This window comes from Geotrypetes seraphini, chromosome 10 (genome assembly GCF_902459505.1).
Source record: "Geotrypetes seraphini chromosome 10, aGeoSer1.1, whole genome shotgun sequence".
In the NCBI taxonomy this organism is placed as follows: domain Eukaryota; kingdom Metazoa; phylum Chordata; class Amphibia; order Gymnophiona; family Dermophiidae; genus Geotrypetes; species Geotrypetes seraphini.
This window is the reverse complement of record NC_047093.1, coordinates 131,190,298-131,212,704: the sequence shown is the minus strand read 5'-3', so window position 1 is coordinate 131,212,704 and position 22,407 is coordinate 131,190,298. Positions and strand designations below refer to the sequence as shown.

Sequence of the window (22,407 nt, the reverse complement as noted above, 5' to 3'; positions counted from 1 at the left end):
ATGCAAATCTCTCTCATGCATTAATCAGAGCAGTGGTTCCCAACCCTGTCCTGGAGGACCACCAGGCCCATCGGGTTTTCAGGCTAGCCCTAATGAATATGCATGGAGCAGATTTGCATGCCTCGCACTTCCATTATATACAAATCTCTCTCATGCATATTCATTAGGGCTAGCCTGAAAACCCGATCGGCCTGGTGGTCCTCCAGGACAGGGTTGGGAACCACTGCTCTGATTAATGAGGATCTCAAACTCCAACCCTTTGCAGGGCCACAGTTTGGATTTGGAGGTACTTGGAGGGCCTCAGAAAAAAAATAGTTAATGTCTTATTAAATAAATGACAATTTTGCACGAGGTAAAACTCTTTATAGCAGGGGTCTCAAAGTCCCTCCTTGAGGGCTGCAATCCAGTTGGGTTTTCAGTATTTCCCCAATGAATATGCATCAGATCTATGTGCATGCACTGCTGTCAATGCAAATTCATTGGGGAAATCCTGAAAACCCGACTGGATTGCGGCCCTCAAGGAGGGACTTTGAGATCCCTGCTTTAATCTTTCCTTTTGACTAAGTCTTAATAATAATATTATCATTTATAGATAAAGAGACATATGATCAAGAAACTGTTTTATTTTACTTTTGTGATTATGATAAACATACCCAGGCCTTCAAAATAGTACCTGGCGGGCTGCGAGTTTGAGACCACTGCTATAAGAACATAAGAACTGCCGCTGCTGGGTCAGACCCCCTAGTCCATCGTGCCCAGCAGTCCGCTCACGCGGCAACCCTCTCTGGTCAAAGATCAGCGCCCTAACTGAGACTAGCCCTACCTGCATAAGTTCTGGCTCGGCAGGACCTTGTCTAACTTTGTCTTGAATCCCTGGAGTGTGTTTTCCCCTATGACAGACTCCAAAAGAGCGTTCCAGTTTTCTACCACTCTCTGGGTGAACAAGAACTTCCTTATGTTCATACGGAATCTATCCCCTTTTAGCTTTAGAGAGTGCCCTCTTGTTCTCTCTATCTTGGAGAGGGTGAACAACCTGTCTTTATCTACTAAGTCTATTCCGTTCAGTACCTTGAATGTTTTGATCAAGTTCCACTCTCAATCTTCTGTTTGAGGGAGAAGAGGCCCAGTTTCTCTAATCTTTTGCTGTACAGCAACTCCTCCAGCCCCTTAACCATCTTAGTTGCTCTTCTCTGGTAGTACCATGTCCTTCTTCATGTATGGCAACCTGCTGTATGCAGTACTCCAGGTGAGGGCGCACCATGGCCCGGTACAGCAACATAACCCTCTCTGATCTGTTCATGATCCCCTTCTTTATTCCTAGCATTCTGTTCGCCCTTTTCGCTGCCGCCGCAAGTCTTTTTCTTGGGAGGTCTATCCAAGTACCGCCCCGGACATCCTGTATTCGTGCATGAGATTTTTGTTACCTACATGCATCACTTTACACTTATCCACGTTGAACCTCATCTGCCATGTTGATGCCCATTCCTCGAGCCTGATTATGTTGCGTTGCAGATCTTCGCAATCCCCTTGCGTCTTCACTACTCTGAATAACTTCATATCGTCTGCAAATTTAATCACCTCACTCGTCGTACCAATGTCCATATCATTTATAAAGATGTTGAAGAGCACGGGTCCAAGGACCCTGCCCTGCAGCACCCCACTGGTGACGCTCTTCCAGTCCGAGTATTGTCCATTTACCCCCACTCGCTGTTTTCTATGATCCAGCCAGTTTTTAATCCACATGAGTATTTCACCCTCAATTCCGTGGCTCGCAGTTTTCCTAAGTAGTTGTTCATGAGGAACCTTGTCAAACGCCTTCTGAAACGCCAGATATACAATGTCTACCAGGTCGCCCTTGTCTATCTGTCTGTTTACTCCCTCAAAGAAGTGCAGCAAGTTTATCAAACATGATCTGCCTTTGCTAAAACCGTGCTGACTGGTCCTCATCAGCCCGTTTCCGTCAAGGTGATCAATGATGCGGTCCTTTATCAGTGACTCTACCATCTTTCCCGGTACCGAGGTCAGACTCGCCAGTCTGTAGTTTCCCGGATCTCCCCTTGAACCTTTCTTGAAGATCGGTGTAACATTCGCCACCTTCCAGTCTTCTGAAGTCTTTCCCGATTCGATCGACAGATGGGCTATTAGTTGAAGCTGTTCAGCTATGGTCCCTTTCAGTTCCTTGATGACCCTCGGATGGATGCCATCCGGTCCCGGGGATTTATCGCTCTTAAGCCTATCAATCTGCCTACACACCATCTGCCTGCACACAGTCTGCAGTCTTTGCTTCCAGCATATGGAAAGCTGACAGGATTGATGATCAGTCTAGAGGAGGTTTGTAGGCAGATTGATAGGCTTAAGAGCGATAAATCCCTGGGACCTCCCTGTCTAGACCTCTATTTAATGAGGATTTGACTGGATATACACAGTCGAGTCACATTATTATGATCACCTGCTAATATCCAGACTAATTGCCTCTGGCAGCATGGGCGGCAGCCAGATGCCGTGGGAGTGACTCAACAAGATGCTGGACGGTTGCTAGAGGAATCTGGAGCCATGCAGACTGCTGTGGGTCCGACAGTTACTGACTGGTGCGTGGTGGTGGATCCAGTCGTCGAACATCTCGACTGAGGTGGTCTCAATTGGGTTAAAGTCTGGGAAATTCGGAGGTCATGGAAATAGCTGGAAATCTTAGTCATGCTTTGCGAACCGTTCGCGAACAATTCTGGCGGTATGTGATTTGTAAGATTGAAATCTCCTCCCAAGATCAAGTGTCCCTCCTTTTGGTGTAAAATCAATGCTAGGACTTCCTTTAGAAAGTATCCCTGCCTCTCATTAGCATAAAGGTTAACCAGGGTATACCTACCCCCCTGAATATCCCCTACCAGTAATAAATAGCATCCTTGACGGTCTCATAGCACCTGCTGCACCTCAATCCCTATATCCTTTCAGGGTTTACATTAATTTGTTCAGGTACTCAAGCATTTTTTCTGTCCCGGTGGGCTCACAATCTAACTAATGTACCTGGGGGCAATGGGGGGATTAAGTGACTTGCCCAGGATCACAAGGAGCAGCGTGGGTTTGAACCTATAACCTCAGGGTGCCGAGGCTGTAGTTTTAACCACTGCGCCACACTCTCCCCAGGATAGACATATATTTACTGTCCACAAAAAGGAACTTCGCTATCAAATACGCACCCCCCCCCCTTCTTAGTTCTCCTCATAGCAGAAGCCTAATAACTGAAAGGAAAATGGGGATCCACCACATAGTGTTCATGTGCCTTTAACAAATATGTCTCTTGTACAAAACAATTAGAAACTTGCATGCAAATTAATTTTAAAATGCTGGGAACGGGCTGAATGGTCACCTCCGGTCACTTCTCCACCACAAGGCACTTCTGATCTTCTTTTCCTTCTTCCACCAGATTCTTCTACATACTTCACTAACACACTTTTAAAAACATGACCAGGCTCCTCCAAACACTTCCCTGGTCTGTCTGGCCATCAAAAATCACTCTGGCATCCGCTGGTCCCTGTGGTTGCCACTTGGTCTTCTTCTCCCTAGGTTACTTCTGACCACTCTAATCACTATCTGACATCCCTGGATATTCTGGTAGCCGGTCCCTCTAGTCGCCACCGGTCCCTCATTCTGGGGCTAATGCTTGTCACTCTGGTTGCTGGCCTCTCGGGTCCTCACTGGTCCTGAATACTACCAGTCCCTCTGGTTGCCAACCAGTCACTGGTCACTCCCTGAAAACTCTCATGGTTCCTCAGGCGTCCTCACTGAGGACTCTCCCCATCGCTCATACACTCACTCTGAGGACACTCCTAGTCACTTACTCTTCTGTCACTCCAAGCTGTACTGGGCTGGCTGGTCAAGGTTAGGCTTACCAAGGGTTAGACTTTTGCCAGCATTCCTCCCCTCGAGGGTTACCTAAGCTCCAGAAGGAACTCTTGCTTTTCCTAGCTCTTTGTTCTGAAACTCTTGTTTTCAGCTTTCTTTACCACTCAGGATGAGTAAAGAGCTCCCAGGTGTCTTTGCAGCATCTATATGCCAATGAGCTCCTTATTCTGCTGCTGAGACTTCCCTCTGCTGGCCAGTGACAGGATATACACCCCATCACAAACGTCTTCCACAAGGCCCCCAACATTATAAGAGACCAATTTCCACCCTACCCCCATCCCGCTGTTCTCATTCTTTCTGTAACTTTACCTAATAAACCCCTTCCTCCTTCCCTACTCATAAAATCATAAGAATTGTCATACTGGGACAGACTGAAGGGTCATGAAGCCCAGCATCCTGTTTCCAACAGTGGCCAACCCAGGTCCCAAGTACCTAGCTAGATTCCAACTGGCTGCCATGAGTTCCTGCTGTAGTCTCGTGAGACCACGGGAACTCACAGCAGTCATTTTTGTGGACGGAGTGTAGGAAGAGCGCTTCTGCCCCGCTTCACCGCTAGACCACCAGGTAAGGTGTGGAGAGGCGAGGGAAGCAGGGGTGGATCTGGGTTTAGAAACTCACGAATAACTGAAGTCGCGAGTCCCAAACCTGCAAATCGGGAGGGAGAACTATAGGTTTAAAAGTATATTTAAAAATGTTAATCCTTAATTACAACGTCTCATGCACCTTCTTTACAATCTCATTGCATATCCCAAAATTTAAATATATTTAACCTCATTTTTCATGTTGTTTGCTATGTTTTAATCCAATAACTCAGCTTTCTTGTCACCTGTCACACCTATAAATCCCACAATTCCTCATCAGTGGTCTGTCCTGAATGTGGGGACTAAGAGCCCAATGTGCTCTCTAGCAGGAAATCCAAAATGTCATCCTGCTGTAACCATCTTGCCAAATTGGTCACCACCTCTTTTGCATCTTGATATTCTGCTGACTCTGGTAGGCCCTGCATCCGTAAGTTGTTACAGTGGGTGCAGTTTTCCAAATCTTCAATTTTATCGGTAAAGGGCTGCAACTCCGAGTGCACATCCTCTTGTCCTTTCTGGGCCCCCACCGCCACATCCTCCACCATGTCCATCAGCGATTTGACCCAAGGGTTACCCATATCCTGAAGGTCAATCTTCAACTCCTGAATAGCCTTCCAAATCTGCAGTTTCACCAGTGCAATCTCAGATGTCACCTCCCTCACCCATGCTCCGAGAGACACTTTCGTTGTTGAGTTTCCACCAAAACTGGGTCCATCAGCTCATTGTCCAAGATCACACGCAGCAGGCCTTCACCTCCATCCTCCACTGTCTCAGTACCACATGGTCCCCACCCTCCAGACTTCTCTCCTGATTTCGTGGTTCCCCTATCCGCCTTCTTCTTTGTCGCCATCTCACTCTCCAGACCACCAATTAACCACCACTAGCGACTGCAAATGTTATGGGCCACTCTATAACAGATTCAGGGGGTTTCCCTCAACTTGGGCTCAATTATATCATTGGGCAGCAGGGGGCGCCAAAGTGAACTGTATGTCCCAGTTCACCGAGTTCTACAGCTCAGTACTGATGTACTCTGGGAGACCGATGTAATCCTGCTGAGTCAGAAGGGTGGGGCTCAGCCAAAATGAGGGTTAAATAGAATAGCAGGAGTTAGTGAGGGAGAGGTCCAGAAGAAAGCCCAGCTTCCCTAGCTAGAGGCTGATACAAGCCTTGGGAAGCACAGACTATCCACGAGAGGAGCTCTAGGAGGAGAGCTCCCACTAAGAGAGAGACTGTCCAGAGGAGACAATTGTTGGTTGGACTATTGGTGATTTGACTGAGGTAAGCCAATGTTATTAAACTCAAAACTGTGAACAATAAAGCTTATGTTATACTTTCAATCAGTGTGCCGAGTGCTGATCTCTCCTGGCAATCCTGGTCAGCCTTTTAAAGCCAGTCAGCCTGCCACACACTCACTCTATTAATTCTGAGGGTGTTTGCTCTGGCTAAAGGCGATGCATTGGAGTTATGCTGCCATCTTCCCTGATGATGTCACTTCCTCCCTAGAATAGATGTCTAATGACAATCAGTACAGCAGTTCCCCTCTTTTTGTCTCTGTACTGGTGGAAGAGCCTAAGAAAACTATAATTCTGAGCACTTACAATGTATGCTGGGGTAACTTTTCTAAATATACTGTAATATCTTTTTCATATAACAGCCTGACATTTTAATCGGAATGGAGCAGGAGAGATTCAAGACTGAGCCTCAGGAATCTGAGGAAAGAGGAAATCTGCCCCCCACAGGCACATATGAGGAACTGCAGGAAGCAGGTGATGTAGCTTAAAGCGAGAAATGGGGTCATGCAAACCTTTTCTACAAGAAAGACACCTCCTCTGGCCCAGGCATTGTTGGAATGCTTCTGACTTTTGTTATGAGGATAATGTGTTTGTTCTATTTCCCTTATTTCAAATTTCCTTATTGGATCTGCCTTTTTTCCTTTCATTCCTTCTCATTCTCCTCCGGCATTTTCCTATGTCATTCTGTCCCTTCCTTTCATCATCTATCGACTCTTACTGTCTCTCACCTTTTATCAGTTTTTATAATCTTCCTTGTATCTTCTCACTTTCTCTGACCTCTCTTGGTGTTGCTCATAGAGTTTGTTTTCTGTGAGCAATGCAGTGCTTCCAGTTGCAGAGAGGCAGGCAGGATAATAATAATAATAATTTATTTCTTATATACCGCTATACCATGAAGTTCGAAGCGGTTTATGGTCTTACAGGAAGAGGCCGAAGGAAAGAAGGTCCCCAGTAGGATAAGCAGGAAGAATGAACACCAAGAAAGAAGGGAGCAGAAGGGGTGGGAGTAAGGCAGAATGATTCAACATGGCATCGGTAGTACAGATGGAGCCAAAAGGAAGGGATAGCAAAGTGGCTCCTCTCTATCACTGGAAGCAAATGTGGAGACAGGCCTCCAAAAGAAGTAGCAGAAGGGGTGACAAGGAAGGTGACCACTGATAATCATAGTGGGTGAGAGGAAGATTCTGTAACCCAGCCTTTGGCAGTAGCAGGGGGAAGAGAAATCGGAAGACCCAGATTGGTAGTACCAGGTTGAAGGGTACATAGATGAAAGCGTGCGGGGACAAAGGAGCTCGGACAAATGCGCTCCGAGGAGGTGTGTGTGGGGGGAAACCCCCCCTTTACTTAGAAGTGTTGTCGCTGCCGTTGGGGGGGGGGGAAACTCACCCCCATTACAGAGGAAAGTGTAATTTTTCCCTGTTTTAGAGAAAAATTAGTTTCCTCTCTAAGTGTGTGTGTGGGGGGTCCCCCCCACCCCCAAGGGCAGCGCCAACACTTCTAAGTAAAGTGTGGGGGAGGTTTCCCCCATATACCCCCCTCGGAGCACTTTAAATTTAACTTGTAATCTGGTGCGCTGATGTCCTGCGTGCATTTATCTGAGCTCATTTGTCCCGCACGCGTTAGTCCCATCACCGGTTGAAGAGAGGTGGGATCCTATAACAAAGAGCATCTTCTGTAGCAGTTTTAATGACCTTAATGTAAAAATCTGTTTGTATTGGATGTCATGGTTCATTTTCAGAGAGACAGAGGTCCTTAACTCCTTCCACCAGGATATTTACATTTTCAAAATTAGTGCCCGCTCTAGAGGCCATGGCACCGTGAACCAAAGGACCACCCTCTCATTGCTGTGAAGGGTGAACCAGTGAGGTAGGCTTTTGGTGCCCCGTGCCAGTGCTTAAAACCTGTCTCATGGCTTAAGCAGGTCCTATAGCCAGGTGTTCTTTTTCTTAGGTCTTGAGGTTTCATTTAATACCTGAAGTTATTTTTCCATTCTTCATAAAGGTAGTCAAGGTTACACTGCTAAGCCCACAGTAGAGATCCTGAAAATAGAAGAGGATCCTGACAGTGACCAGCTGGAGGGAGGAGAGAAGGATTCTGATACCAAGCGTGGTAAGCCAAGAATTCCTTTATAATCAAATCCTTGTTATATACTGTGGAGTATTTCTAAATTTTCACATAGACATTGAATGTTGCTAGTGATTTTCAACTTGACAGAAAAAGAGGAGTCTCTTAGTAATTACAATTCAGTTTTCTTAAATTACCAGACGTGAGGTTCAGGTCTCCAGCTGGGTATTCAGAGTTTTGTTGGTTAGTGAATATGATCTGAGTAAAGGGAATCAAGGCAGAGACTGGAGGAGAGGATGTTCAGAATCAGTGAATGAGCTCAGGGTGGTCTGTTTCTGTCTTTTCATGTGCCATTAACCAGCATAATATGGGAAGACTGGAGGGTGTCAAACATGATGCTGATTTTTTAAAAGGGTTCCAGAGGTGATCTGGGAAGTTATAGACCGGTGAATCTTATGTTGGTGCTTGACAAAACAGTAGAGACTATTATAAAGGACATTACAGTCCGAAGGACTGGTGTCCAGTATATATTTCATTATAAAGGACTTGTTAAATGCCTGCCACATCTTGCACTGTTACATATGTGTACTTGTAATTTTAATTTTGAAATATGTGGATATTTTAATAAATTTATTGTCCTTACAATGGTTTGTTTATACATAAGCATGGATTAATGAGCGAAAGCCGACATGTTTTTCGTTACGGGAAATCTTGCCTCACCAATCTACTGCATTTCTTTGAAGGGGTGAATGAACACGTGGATAAAGATGAACTGGTTGATATTGTGTATTTGGATTTTCAAAAGGCATTTGACAAAGTACCTCATGAAAGACTTTTGAGGAAATTAGAAAAAGGCAGAAAACAGAGTGGATTTAAATGGTCGATATTCTCAATGCAGAAAGATAAATAGTGGGGTTCCCCAAGGATCTGTGCTGGGACCGCTGCTTTTTAAGATATTTATCAATGATCTAGAGATGGGAATAACTAGTGAGATAATGAAATTTGCTGATGACACAGAGTTGTTCACAGTTGTTAAATGGCAAGAGGATTGTGAAAAATTGCAAATGGACCTTGTGAGACTGGGCGTCAAAATGGCAGATGACGTTTCATGTGAGCATGTGCAAAGTGATGCGTGTGGGAAAGAGGAACCCGAACTCTAGCTTTATGATGTTTGGTTCTGTGATAGGAGTCGCTGCTTGGGAAAAGGATCTAGGTGTCATTGTTGAGGATATGTTGAAATCCTCCGCTCAATAGGTGGCGGCAGCTAAGAAAGCAAATTGAATATTAGGAATTGTCAGGAAAGGAGTGGAAAACAAAGATGAAAATGCTATAATGCCCTTGTATTAACATAGAAATAGACGGCAGATAAGGGCCACGGCCCATCTAGTCTGCCCACCCCAATGACCCTCCCCTACCTTTCTCTGTGAATAGATCCCACAGTGTCTATCCCATTTGGCCTTAAAATCAGGCACGCTGCTGGCCTCAATCGCCTGAAGTGGAAGACTATTCCAGCGATCAACCACCCTTTCAGTGAAAAAGAATTTCCTGGTGTCCCCGTGCAGTTTCCCGCCCCTGATTTTCCACGGATGCCCCCTTGTTGCCGCGGGACCCTTGAAAAAGAAGATATTGCTCTATGGTATGGCCGCACCTTGAATACCGTGTGCAGTTCTGGTTGCTATATCTCTAAAAAGATATAGCGATATTAGAAAAGGCCGACGTAAATGACAAAAGGGATGGGTCGACTTCCCTATGAGGAAAGACTAAAGCGGCTAGGGCTCTTCTACCTTAACAAGGTAACCCTTCCGAGTCAAGCAAGGGTGGGGGGTTCAGCAGGGAGGTGTTTATCTGTCACAGAGGAGAATCATTAGGGAGAGACCCTAGAGGGAACATAGGAAAGCTGTATGGAAGAGCAGACCTGTTTTGCTGATAGAATCTGCTGGAGGTAAAATTCTCCTATGTAGAAAACTCTGCCTCTGTTCAAATGCCTGACCAGAACTGTGATTGAATGCTGCATAAAACTGTTTCTTGCAACTGTGATAAAGACTGGTTTGGGGCCTGGCAAGCCCTACTGAGAATGTCAAAGGAAAGTAGTAGGAAAGACGGAAAGCACAGCTGTATCTGAGGAAAAGAAACCACGAAGGGAAACTTGTGAAGAAACAAGATCTTTCCTTCTGTTTAATAAAGAGTTCTTTTTGTTCTGAACACTACAAAGTGTGGTACTTGTGTTTGTATAAATCCTTTCTTGAGCGCCGTGCCCTGCTCTGTCACACAAGTCTTATATGTTCTTTGAACCTAATCAGCTGTCTTGAGTTGCTTGTGGCAAGAGAACAGGAGGATCCGTGTAACCCTCCCACCACTACTGTGGTTGGCTGATACAGTAGAATCTCAGTTAATCGGTATTTAATTAACCGGCACTCTCAGCCAACTGGCAAAAAAATTAAAGTCTCCTGCGCTCCTCAGAAAATGGCCAAAGTCATTCTCCTTACCAACAGCCCCCCTCCCTCCTTTCTTCCAGCCCCAGAGGTATCAGCAGCCATAAATTTCCCTCTCTCTTTCTACAGCTCCCGAACCATCATGGCAGCCACAAATCTCCCTTCAGCTCCTGAAGCATTGCGGCAGCCACAAATCTCCCTCCCTTCCCAATGCAGCAGGCATCCTGAAAACTGCCCCTCCCTCCCTCTGTTCCCTGAAGCAGAAGAGCCAGTCCTGATATCCCCCTCCCTCTGTTCCCCAAAGCAGCAGAGGAGCCGGTCACATCCGACACGGCAGAGGAAAGACCCTGCTGGGGCAGGCTGAAAGCAGCCTGTTTACCAGCGCTTCCTCTGCTCACCAGCTGCTGCTGCTGCTTTGGGAACAGAGGGAGGAAGGGAGAGGGATGACAGGGCCGGTGCTATTGCTTCAAGTGAGGGAGGGAGGGGAGTTGTCAGGACCGGCTCTGCTGCTTCAGGGGACAGAGGGAGGGAGGGGGGTTGTCAGGACCAGCTCTGCTGCTTTGGGAAGGGAGGGAGGGAGAGAAGGAAGAGGGTTTCAAGATCAGCTCTGCTGCTTCATGTAAGGGAGGGAGTGGAAGAGAAGTTGACCCAGAAAGAAGGGAAGAACAGATACTGGACCTACAAGTGGGGATGGGGGGAATGATAGAGTGAGGTGGGAAGGGAGACAAAACTATTTTTTACAGTAACTCTCAAGCAACCAGAAACTACAGTTATCTGGCATCCACCAATCCCCATGTGTGCCAGATAACTGAGAGTCTACTGTAGATGGTTGGCAGTAGAAATTAGAATTTTTATTTTTTTTTCATTTTTATTCTGTTTGTGAATCTTGAATCCCAAATGGTGCTTGAAATTGAAATTTTATTTTCCTATGTCTAATTTTTTTCAGAAGTTATTTTTTCCCTTTATTTCTATTATCACAGTGTTAATATGTGCGATGTGCCTGGATGAGTATTGATTTAACGTGCACTAAATGCTAAGACATCCATTATATTCCTATGGACATCGTAGCATTTAGCATGCGTTAAATCGGTTAGTGCACCTTAATAAAAGGACCCCTATTTTATTTTGTTTAGCTATGTTTGGTTTTATTTTTACTTTTGTTTTTATTTTATACTGCAAATTGAAATGTGGATGTTAGTTGGTTTAATGTATTTAGCATTTGGAGCTGTTTTATAATGTATGTTATTTGTGAAGTGGTTTTTTTTTTTTTTGAGGGGTGAAGTACAGCCCTCCCCCGATATTCGCGGGGATTCCCGTTCCAGGAACCCCCGCGAATGTCTAAAAACCGCAATTACAGAGAGGGCAGCCGGCGAGTGAAGGCAGGAGAGCGCAATTACAGTTTTTAGGCAGGGGAGACGGGAGAGGGCCGCCGGCGAAAGAGGGGCAGGAGAGGGCAGTCAGAGCGCCGGCGAGTGAAGGAAATCACTCGCGGTATGCTCTGACCGCCTCTTCCTGTACTAAAGTCGGGCCTCGCCAATCAAATCAAAGCAGCTCCTGATTGGTGAGGCCCGACTTTAGTACAGGAAGAGGCGGTCAGAGCATACCGCGAGTGATTTCCTTCACTTGCCGGTGCTCTGACTGCCCTCTCCTGCCTCTCTTTCGCAGTCGGAAAATACCGCGAATGACCGGGACCGTGGACTGTGAATTCGCGGGGGAGCACTGTATATGAGTAATATATTATTTATTTATATGTGTATGAGTAAATTATAAGTATATGAGTAATGTATTATTTGGTTTTATATCCCGTCCTCCCAGGAGAGCTGAGAACGGGTTGCAATTTTACATACATGACAAAGCATGGTAAAACCTAACATGTCAAAGATGGTATGGTGTGACCATAGCATGACAAGCATTGTATGGCCAAACATAGGATGGCAAACACAAACAAAAAAAATCCAACAGAATTGCATATGTCGAATGAGAAGCAAAAGGAAAAAAAACTGCAGGAATGGTGTACAAGACGTCAAGTCTTTAATGAACAAAGATCAGAATGAACATAAAACAATTTGTATCCAAAAAGGTTGGAGAACCCGGACCCGACACGGTCCCGTCTTTCAAAGAATCTCTCCTTCCTCAGAGGTCCAAAAGAGTATCTTATACTGTGGAACCTTATGGATAACGATTGGAAACAGCGGTATGTTGAACAACTTTTCCGGCTGGGTAAGCTCCTTCGCAGTACGAGTACAGAAAGCGAAAGGAACTTACCCAGCCTGCAAAGTTAATTCAACATTCTGCCGTTTCGAGTTGGTATCATAAGGACATAAAAATTGCCGCTGCTGGGTCAGACCAGTGGTCCATTGTGCCCAGCAGTCTGCTCCCACGGCGGGCCCTAGGTCCCTAACTGAGACCAGCCCTACCTGCGTATGTTCCAGTTCAGCAGGAACTTATCTAACTTTGTCTTGAGTCCCTGGAGGGTGTTTTCCCCTGTATCAGACTCTGGAAGAGCGTTCCAGTTTTCCACCACTCTCTGGGTGAAGAAGAACTTTCTTACGTTTGTAAGGAATCTCTCCCCTTTCAACTTTAGAGAGTTCCCTCTCGTTCTCCCCACCTTGGAGAGGGTGAACAATCTGTCTTTATCTACTTTGTCTTGAGTCCCTGGTGGGTGTTTTCCCCTATGACAGACTCCGGAAGAGCGTTCCAGTTTTCTACCACTCTCTGGGTGAAGAAGAACTTCCTTACGTTTGTAAGGAATCTCTCCCCTTTCAACTTTAGAGAGTGCCCTCTCATTCTCTCTACCTTGGAGAGGGTGAACAACCTGTCTTTATCTACTAAGTCTATTCCCTTCAGTACCTTGAATGTTTCGACCGGAGTTGCCCATGTCTGGGCTAGTCTTTCTCTCTGGTGCCATGCTATTGCCCACTTGTAAATGTCTACATGCAATACCATTTTTTTTTTTTTGTTACGTAACATGTGGAGACTTAGCAAAGCAAAATTACTCAATAGCTGTATAATTTATGTGCATAACTCTTATTTTTATCCAACAGATGATGGATTTGGGAACAAGAGAATTAGAAAGGGAATTGGGCAGCTGATAGAAGAATGGAAACATAAAGACCCCTCTAAAGACAGCACATATCGTTTAGCTGATTGTGTGGGAGGTATGAGTAAAGTTACACCACCCAGCATGAAAGAAAAGCAGAATGGAGTCAGACTCGATGCATGCACTGAACAAGAGAGAACTTCCGTCCACTTTTCAAATCTCACACAAGATCAGAACCTCAATCAGAGCCTGTTTCAGAACACTGCAAGTGAAGAAAGGTTCTCTAAGAATTCAGACATGACAGGAGAAAAAATATTTCCCAGCCGCAAGTCATTCCAATGTACGAAATGTGAAAAATGTTTTACGTATAAATCACAGCTTATAATTCATCAGAAAGTTCACAAAGGGCAAAAACCATCAAAATGTTCTCTACGTAATGCAAGCTTCAGTCAGACATTTCAACTGGAAAGACATGAAGTAACCAACACCAGAAAGAAACAAATGCTTGAAATGAACCTCCAGGGAGCAAAGCTATTTCAATGTTTAGAATGTGATAAAAGCTTCCATCAAAAAAGTAAACTCAGAGTTCATGAAAGAATCCATACTGGAGAGAAACCAGATAAATGTTCTCAAAGTGATAAAAGCTTCAATGTAAAAAATGTCAGAATGCATGAAATAATCCACACTGGAGAGAGACCATATAAATGTTCTCAATGTGATAAAAGCTTCAGTGTAAAAAATAACCTCAGAACGCATGAAAGAATCCATACCGGAGAGAGGCCATATAAATGTTCTCAATGTGATAAAAGCTTCAATGAAAAAAATAACCTCAGAACGCATGAAAGAATCCACACTGGAGAGAGGCCATATAAATGTTCTCAATGCGATAAAAGCTTCAATGAAAAAAATAACCTCAGAACGCATGAAAGAATCCACACTGGAGAGAGGCCCTATAAATGCTCTCACTGCGATAAAAGCTTCAATGAAAAAAATAACCTCAGAACGCATGAAAGAATCCACACTGGGGAGAGGCCATATAAATGCGCTCACTGCGATAAAAGCTTCAATGAAAAAAATAACCTCAGAACCCATGAAAGAATCCACACTGGAGAAAGACCATATAACTGTTCTCAATGTGATAAATGTTTCACTCATAGAAGCAACCTTAGAATTCATGAAAGAATCCATATTGGAGAAAAAACACACAAATACTCTCAATGTGATAAAATCTTCAGTCAAGCAAGTATCCTGAGAACTCAAGAAAGAATCCAAACTACAGAGAAATAATATACAGTGGTGCCTCACACAACGAACTTAATTCGTTCCAGGAGCAAGTTTGTTATGCGAAAAGTTCGTTATGTGAAACGCGTTTTCCCATAACAATACATGTTAAAAAAAATAATTCGTTCTGCAGCATAAAATATGCTAAGATGACATAAAAAAAGATAAATTTGTCAAAATGGTGAAAAGGGTGGTCTTGCTGAGGCCAAACTCTTTGACGAGGTCACACTGTTTTACCCCACATTCACTCCTTCTAATTATTTCCCGTTTCATTTCAACAGAAATCACCTTCCTGCTTTTTTTAGAAGCCATGATATATAAAAAATATTGAGTTTATCTTAAAAGGACGACTGTATACAGTGAGAGAGGGCAGTTAAGCGCAGTGACTAACGACTGCCTGCAGTGCCTGCGCGGAAGGATGCAATACATCGGCAGCTCGGGCGACTTCGTTGTGTGAAACGAAGTTCGTTTTGTGAAACTAAGTTCGTTGTGTGAAGTTCGTTGTGTGAAACGAAGTTCGTTGTGTGAAGTTCGTTGTGTGAAACGAAGTTCGTTGTGTGAATCAAGACATGAAGTTCGTTGTGTGCAGCGTTCGTTGTGCGAGGCGTTCGTTATGCGAGGCACCACTGTACACTCTGAATGTGATGAAATCTACACTTACACATAGATCGGGCTCCTTTTACTAAGCTGCGATAGCGTTTTTAGCGCGCGCAGAATTTTAGCTCATTGCTGGTGTTAGCGTCTAGCATGCACGGCAGTTCTGCGCGCGCTAAAAACCGCTATCGCAGCTGAGTGGGGCATTTTAGATAGGACATCCGAGTTTGGATGTTTTGGGCAAGACGTCTAGAAATCTAGTAGAGGACATGCCCATTTTCAAAACAGCAAGACGGTGACGGGACTAAATGGCGCGAGACATAACGGCGCGCCGACAACTGAGCGCAAGGTTGACGGCGCGCCGAAGAAAAGCACTATTTTAAAGAGCTCCGACGGGGGTGTGTGGGGGGGAACCCCCCCCCACTTTACTTAACAGACATTGCGCTGGCGTTGTGGGGGGGGGTTTGGGGGGTTGTAACCCCCCACATTATACTTAAAACTGAACTTTTTCCCTAAAAAACAGGCAAAAAGTTCGGTTTCAAGTATAATGAGGGGGGTTACAACCCCCCAAACCCCCCACAACGCCAGCGCGATGTCTGTTAAGTGAAATAGGGGGGTTCCCCACCAACACCCCCCATCGGAACCCTTTAAAATAGCGCTTTTCTTCGGCGCACCGTCAACCTTGCGCTCAGTTGTCTGCGTGCCGTTGTCTCGCGCGATTTTGTCTATGAACCCAGCAAGACGCCTATCTTTTTTTTTTTTAATGATCTATCTAGACATTTTGACCCTTACTATGTCTATCTTTTTTGGCCATTTTCAAATAAAAAAATGCATAAACACAAGCTATTGGGATGTCCAAGCAGCCAGCATTCTTAGCAAACTGGCCACATAGATATCTGAGTAGAGCAGAGGGGCACTAGGGGGTACTGCAGCGAACGTCGCATTTAAAAGTCCCAGGTACACATGTCACTTATATTGTATAGCGAGCCCTCCAAAATTTACTGTACCCACTTGTACACCACAACGATAGTCCTTATGCCTGCAGGTGTCATCTTTATGTAGGTACAGTAGGTTTAGAATGGGTTTTGGAGGACTCGCTATACAATATAAGCAGGTTATAGTGATGTGTGTACCTGGGACTTTAAATGTGACATTCACTACAGTACAGTACTCGCTCAAAATTCACGGGGGTTCCTTGAAAAACCGCAAATACGTTTTTTGTGGGGGAGACTGGAGAGGGCAGCGGGAGAGGCAGGAGAGAGCAGCCGGAGCACCGGCGAGTGAGGGAAATCACTCGCCGATTGCTCTGACCCCCTCTTCCTGCACTAAAGTCGGGCCTTACCAATCAGGAGCTGCTTTGACGCGCAGCTCCTGATTGGTAAGGCCCGACTATAGTGTAGGAAGAGGTGGTCGGAGCATACAGCGAGTGATTTCTGCTCTCTCCTGCCTCTCCCGCTGCCCTCTTCCTGGACGGCGGTCGGAAAATACCGCGAATGACTGGGACCGCGAACCACCGACCACGAATGACCGGGGGAACGCTGTGTTCCTTCGAGTGCCACTCTGCTCTGCTCGGTTGTCTTGTGTGGCCATCTGAAGCTATGCAAGGGAGTGCTGAAAAGTTCTCGCCCTAGCCAAGAAGAGAACGATGTGGATGCGGTTCAGTCAATGATCTGAAATGGCGTCAAAACGGAGAATTTTGTTTCTGCACATTGGCACTTAACAAAATAAGATAACGCTCCTGTCAGCTAAAGTGGCAAAAAAATTCTTAGAATTTAGAAAGTTGGTTGGTTGGGATGCGAAATTTTCAGTACCCCCTCGTAATACAGGCTATAGAATGTACTGTTTTTTTCACATGTTTGGGTGGTGGGGAGGGGGGTTGGTGACCACTGGGGAGAGTAAGAGGGGAGCATGCCTTAATCTCTCCAGTGGTCATCTATTCGGTTCATAGACAACCCCGCGAAAGACAAAGGCGCGCGCCGACAACTGAGCGCAAGCCGGAGGCGCGCGCCGAAGAAAATTGCAGTTTTTAGGGGATCCGACGGGGGGTTTTGTTGGGGAGCCCCCCCCCCCCAGTTTACTTAATAGAGATCGCGCCGGTGTTATGGGGGGGTTGGGGGGTTGTAACCGTCCACATTTTACTGTAAACTTAACTTTTTCCCTAAAAACATAGTAACATAGTAGATGACGGCAGATAAAGACCCGAATGGTCCATCCAGTCTGCCCAACCTGATTCAATTTAAATTTTTTTTTTTTTTTTTTTCTTCTTAGCTATTTCTGGGCGAGAATCCAAAGCTTTACCCGGTACTGTGCTTGGGTTCCAACTGCCAAAATCTCTGTTAAGACTTACTCCAGCCCATCTACACCCTCCCAGCCATTGAAGTCCTCCCCTGCCCATCCTCCTCCAAACGGCCATGCACAGACACAGACCGTGCAAGTCTGCCCAGTAACTGGCCTAGTTCAATCTTTAATATTATTTTCTGATTCTAAATCTTCTGTGTTCATCCCACGCTTCTTTGAACTCAGTCACAGTTTTACTCTCCACCACCTCTCTCGGGAGCGCATTCCAGGCATCCACCACCCTCTCCGTAAAGTAGAATTTCCTAACATTGCCCCTGAATCTACCACCCCTCAACCTCAAATTATGTCCTCTGGTTTTACCATTTTCCTTTCTCTGGAAAAGATTTTGTTCTACGTTAATACTCTTTAAGTATTTGAACGTCTGAATCATATCTCCCCTGTCTCTCCTTTCCTCTAGGGTATACATATTCAGGGCTTCCAGTCTCTCCTCATACGTCTTCTGGCGCAAGCCTCCTATCATTTTCGTCGCCCTCCTCTGGACCGCCTCAAGTCTTCTTACGTCTTTCGCCAGATACGGTCTCCAAAACTGAACACAATACTCCAAGTGGGGCCTCACCAATGACCTGTACAGGGGCATCAACACCTTCTTCCTTCTACTGACAGGGAAAAAGTGAAGTTTTCAGTAAAATGTGGGGGGTTACAAGCCCCCATAACGCCCCCCCAACGCGGCGTGATCTCTATTAAGTAAAGTGTGTGTGGAGGGGGTTCCCCCCACACACCCCCGTCGGAGCCCTAAAAACAGTAATTTTGTGCGGCGCGCACCCCCCACGCTGCGCTCAATTGTCTGGACGCGCCTTTGTCCCGGCGCGCTTTTGACCTGACACCTATCTAGTCAGTTTAGGCACTTTTTTGACCCTTATTCGTTTTTAAAACAGGTCCAGCTCCAAACGTCTAAAAAAAAACCCAAAGCCCTGGATGTTTTGTTAAAGGTTTGATTATCCCTACTGAGCGTCCAAGTCCTAAGCTTGCCCAAAACATGCCTCTAACAAATGTATTTATATACCACAACCCCTCGCAGATTCATGCAGTTTACAACAAGATAAAGCTGAATAAAAACAATGAACCACAAGCATATTTCACAAATTTAACATAGAAATAAGTCTTTAAAGATTTCCTAAAATGTAAATAAGAAGCGGAATCGAACAATTTTAGATGCACTGGAGGCAAACAACCAGACTAACATCTGGAAAGTCAGTTTTGAGAATGCCCGCTTGGAGGTTTTGACTAGTAAGATGTCGAAATGCCAGTATATGCTTGTGGACGTCTGTCTTTTTTTGAAAATGAGCCCCATAGTCTCAGAATACATAAAAGAATCTGTACTGGAGAAAAACCATATAAATACTCTCAGTGTGATAAAAGATTCAATAAATAAAAATAACTTCAGAAATCATTAAAGAATCTACATGAGGACAAATCCATCTAAGTTTTCTGAATGTAACAAAAACTTCAATCAAAAAAAGTCACCTTTGACTTCATGAAAGGTTCCATACTTGAACGTAAGAGTTGCCGTACTGGGATAGAGCCCAGTCTCCTGTTTCCAGCAGTGGTCAACTCAGATCACAAGTACCTAGCCTGATCCCAAATATTTTATGTTGCTTATCCTAGAAATAGGCAGTGGATTTTCCCAAGCCCATCTTAATAATGGCTTATCCGCCCTGCTAAGCTAACTGCTTTCACTCATCACAGAAATATGGTAAACCTCCGTCCTAATCTTAGGATCCAGCAAGGAATTTTTCAGGGAGACTCAGCACTGTTGCTTTCTATGCACTTAATCCTTTGAGTTTATTTGTTAACTTTTTGGATTAACCTTAGAACTGGCAATGACCCAACGGTGGTATATCACATCTGCTGTTTGTAGAAGACTCAAAGCTGTACAAGTCCAGCAAATCAACATCTCCGTTTAGTCAAAAGCTTTTCAGATGATATCAGGATGGCTTTTGGCTTGGATGAATGTGCTAAAGCAATTTTGTTAGGAGAAAAGCTAAGTAAAGCTGAAAACATTTCTCTGATAATTGTGCCATCAAGGAGCTTGAACAGGAAGAGGATTTGTAAAATGGAGGATTTGTAAAATGGAGGATTTGTAAAATGGAGCAACAATCCAGCATAAATTACTGAGAGAAAAGACCAGCAAGCAAAGAATATTATAGGAAAAGTGCTCCCTAACATCAAAGAATTACATGCAAGCCATTAACCAGCTTAAGATAACTGTACGTTTGTATATCTTTGGAATTATGGATTTTGCCATGAAAAGTTGGACGTATGAACAAAGCTTCTCAGCTCTCATGAGGTGGTGTATAAGAATCGGTGTATGCTGAGACTGTACATTCCTAGAGCGGGAGGAGGAATGGGTCTTATAGGAACATAAGAAGTTGCCCCCGCTGAGTCAGACCAGAGGTCCATCCTGCTCAGCGATCCGCTCCCACGGCGACCCATCAGGCCTAGTGCCTGAACAGTGGTCCCTGATTAATTTTGTAACTTACCTCTAATCCCATCCCTATAATCTACCTTTACTCTTATCTGTACCCCTCAATCCCTTTGTCTTCCAAGTACCTATCCAAAGCTTCTTTGAACCCCTGTAGCGTGCTCCTGTTTATCACATCCTCCGGTAGCGTGTTCCATGTATCCACCACCCTCTGTGTGAAAAAGAACTTCCTGGCGTTTGTTCTAAACCTCTCCCCTTTCAATTTCTCTGAGTGCCCCCTTGTACTTATTGATCCCCTTAATTTGAAAAATCTGTCCCTGTCTATTTTTTTCAAATTAAGGGGATCAATAAGTATAAGGAATACATTATATATAGAAAGCTGCCATCATAGTCCTCCAGGCCTATTCAACAGTATCATCAGATCCAAATGTGAAAAAGGTACTGAAGTTTGAGAGGAAGTATCCAGAATTAAGTTCCACTGTTAAGCTTGGGCAGACTTTCTGATGAGCGGAGAGTATAGTAACATAGTAGATGATGGCAGATAAAGACCGAATGGTCCATCCAGTCTGCCCAATCTGATTCAATTTAAAATTTTTTCTTCTTAGCTATTTCTGGGCAAGAATCCAAAGCTCTACCCGATGCTGTGCTTGGGTTCCAACTGCCGAAATCTCCTTCAAAACCTACTCCAGCCCATCTACACCCTCCCAGCCATTGAAGCCCTCTCCAGCCCATCCCCCAAACGGCCATATACAGACACTGACCGTGCAAGTCTGCCCAGTACTGGCCTTAGTTCAATATTTAATATTATTTTCTTATTCTAGATCCTCTGTGTTCATCCCACGCTTCTTTGAACTCAGCCACCGTTTTCCTCTCTGCCACCTCTCTCGGGAGCGCATTGAATGAGAATCCACCTGTACAGTAAATACAGTGGTGAAACCTAAGGATGAGAGATCGATAGTTGCGGCTCAGACCGTTTCAAAGGCAACCTGAAGTGTTTTTATAACTTAAGGATGCCTATAATTTATAATACGCTATCGAGAGATACTTCACTTCTCTTCATTCAATCCCCTCCTAATTGTTCTTCCCTTAAATGTTCCCTGTTCTCTAAAAATTGTATTTCTTCCCCTCCTCTCCTTTTGTACCAGTTAGTCTGTATTTTTCTTTTTTAAATTTGTATGCTACCCAATTTTAATCAAACTGTTCCTCACTTAGTAATCTAGATAAGCGATTGAATCAAATTTGAATAAAAAACTTGAAAAAAAAACCTTGAAATTTTGATTACAGACAGCAATTATAGAAAAAAATGGTACGACAGAACATTTTTATACATTACAATGTCACTGTATCAGAAAAGCTTTGGGAATTTGACCCTAAGAGAATTGTGGAAAACAAAGAGGTTATGAATAACCTGGGACATCCTCATTCCAACCAACTAAATTAGTTGCAAAAAACTGGACATAAGTAAAAGATAAAAACACCAGAATGGCTTTAATCGTAGAGCTGTCAGTCCCAAATGATTGCTCTGTGAATCATATGTAGAAACGGAAGATCTTCATGTACTGAAAAATGCAATTCTAGAGCAAGAAACATGGCGGAAAAATACAGAAATATTTTCTATCATTTGGGGTGCCGCAGGCTTGATGATAAAGCATTTCTAACTCGCCTGAAAAAATTGTCTATACATGTTGCATCTTGCAAACTCCAGAAGGAAGCTCTCTTTAGCACGATGCAAGTTCTATAACAGTCAGTTCAAGATCATACTTTGATATACCCTGGCTTAGGAGTGAGGTTCATTCTTGTAATGGAATGCACAAAACTAGCCTATTTTTGGGAAACGAAAGTATGATCATGGTTCCCCCTTATTGATAAAGCTTCACTGGCTCCCAGTTCGCTTTAGGATCCAGTTGAAATGCGCATGCATAATTTTAAAGCTTCTCTAAGGAATATTTGATCCTTTTGTCCCCTTATGTTGGAATACCCTTAGATTTTGCCATTTGAGCGACACACAAAGATATAAGTTAGCCTTCCCTTCCTTTAAGGGAATTAAATCTTCTGGGAAGCTCAATCGATCTTTTGTTTTCAAGTTTGTAGAGATCTGGAATGAACTTCCCAACTCCATTAGGCTTTTTTGCAATTATTTCGCAAATTCTTGAAAACTTTGTTGTTCTCGCAATTTTTAAATGGTTTAACTACAGCCTCAACGAAATGATAATATTATAGTTATTTTTCTTTTTAATTAGTTCTTCCTTCTCCTATGTTTTCTGCTATGTACTCTAGTCTTAATTATATGTGAACCGAGTCGAGCTCCACTGGGAGATGACCCGGTATATAAACCAAAGATTAGATTAGATTTGGAGAAATTGACCCTGAGAGAAACCATATAAGTGTTTGGAATGTGATAAAAGCTTCAATCCAAAAAGTACTCTCAAAATTAATGAAAAAA

The 22,407-nt window shown here is 44.2% G+C and overlaps 2 protein-coding genes across 5 annotated transcripts in view; one reads left to right on the top strand and one right to left on the bottom strand.

Annotated features, from left to right (window-relative positions):
- LOC117367630 (gastrula zinc finger protein XlCGF57.1-like) overlaps positions 1 to 22,407 on the bottom strand; it is a 158,799-nt gene that overhangs the window by 95,580 nt on the left and 40,812 nt on the right. The gene's annotated exons all lie outside the window — the stretch shown is intronic.
- Positions 1 to 22,407, top strand: part of LOC117367623 (zinc finger protein 84-like) — a 61,014-nt gene that overhangs the window by 1,441 nt on the left and 37,166 nt on the right. For 2 of the 3 annotated variants that reach the window (XM_033960365.1, XM_033960363.1), the window contains exons 2-3: positions 6,136 to 6,247; positions 7,775 to 7,882. In XM_033960365.1, the coding sequence (XP_033816256.1) occupies positions 6,136 to 6,247; positions 7,775 to 7,882 (220 nt within the window). Of the gene's footprint in view, positions 1 to 5,613; positions 5,760 to 6,135; positions 6,248 to 7,774; positions 7,883 to 22,407 lie in introns of those variants that run through there. The other variant, XM_033960364.1, reaches the window with a different exon arrangement.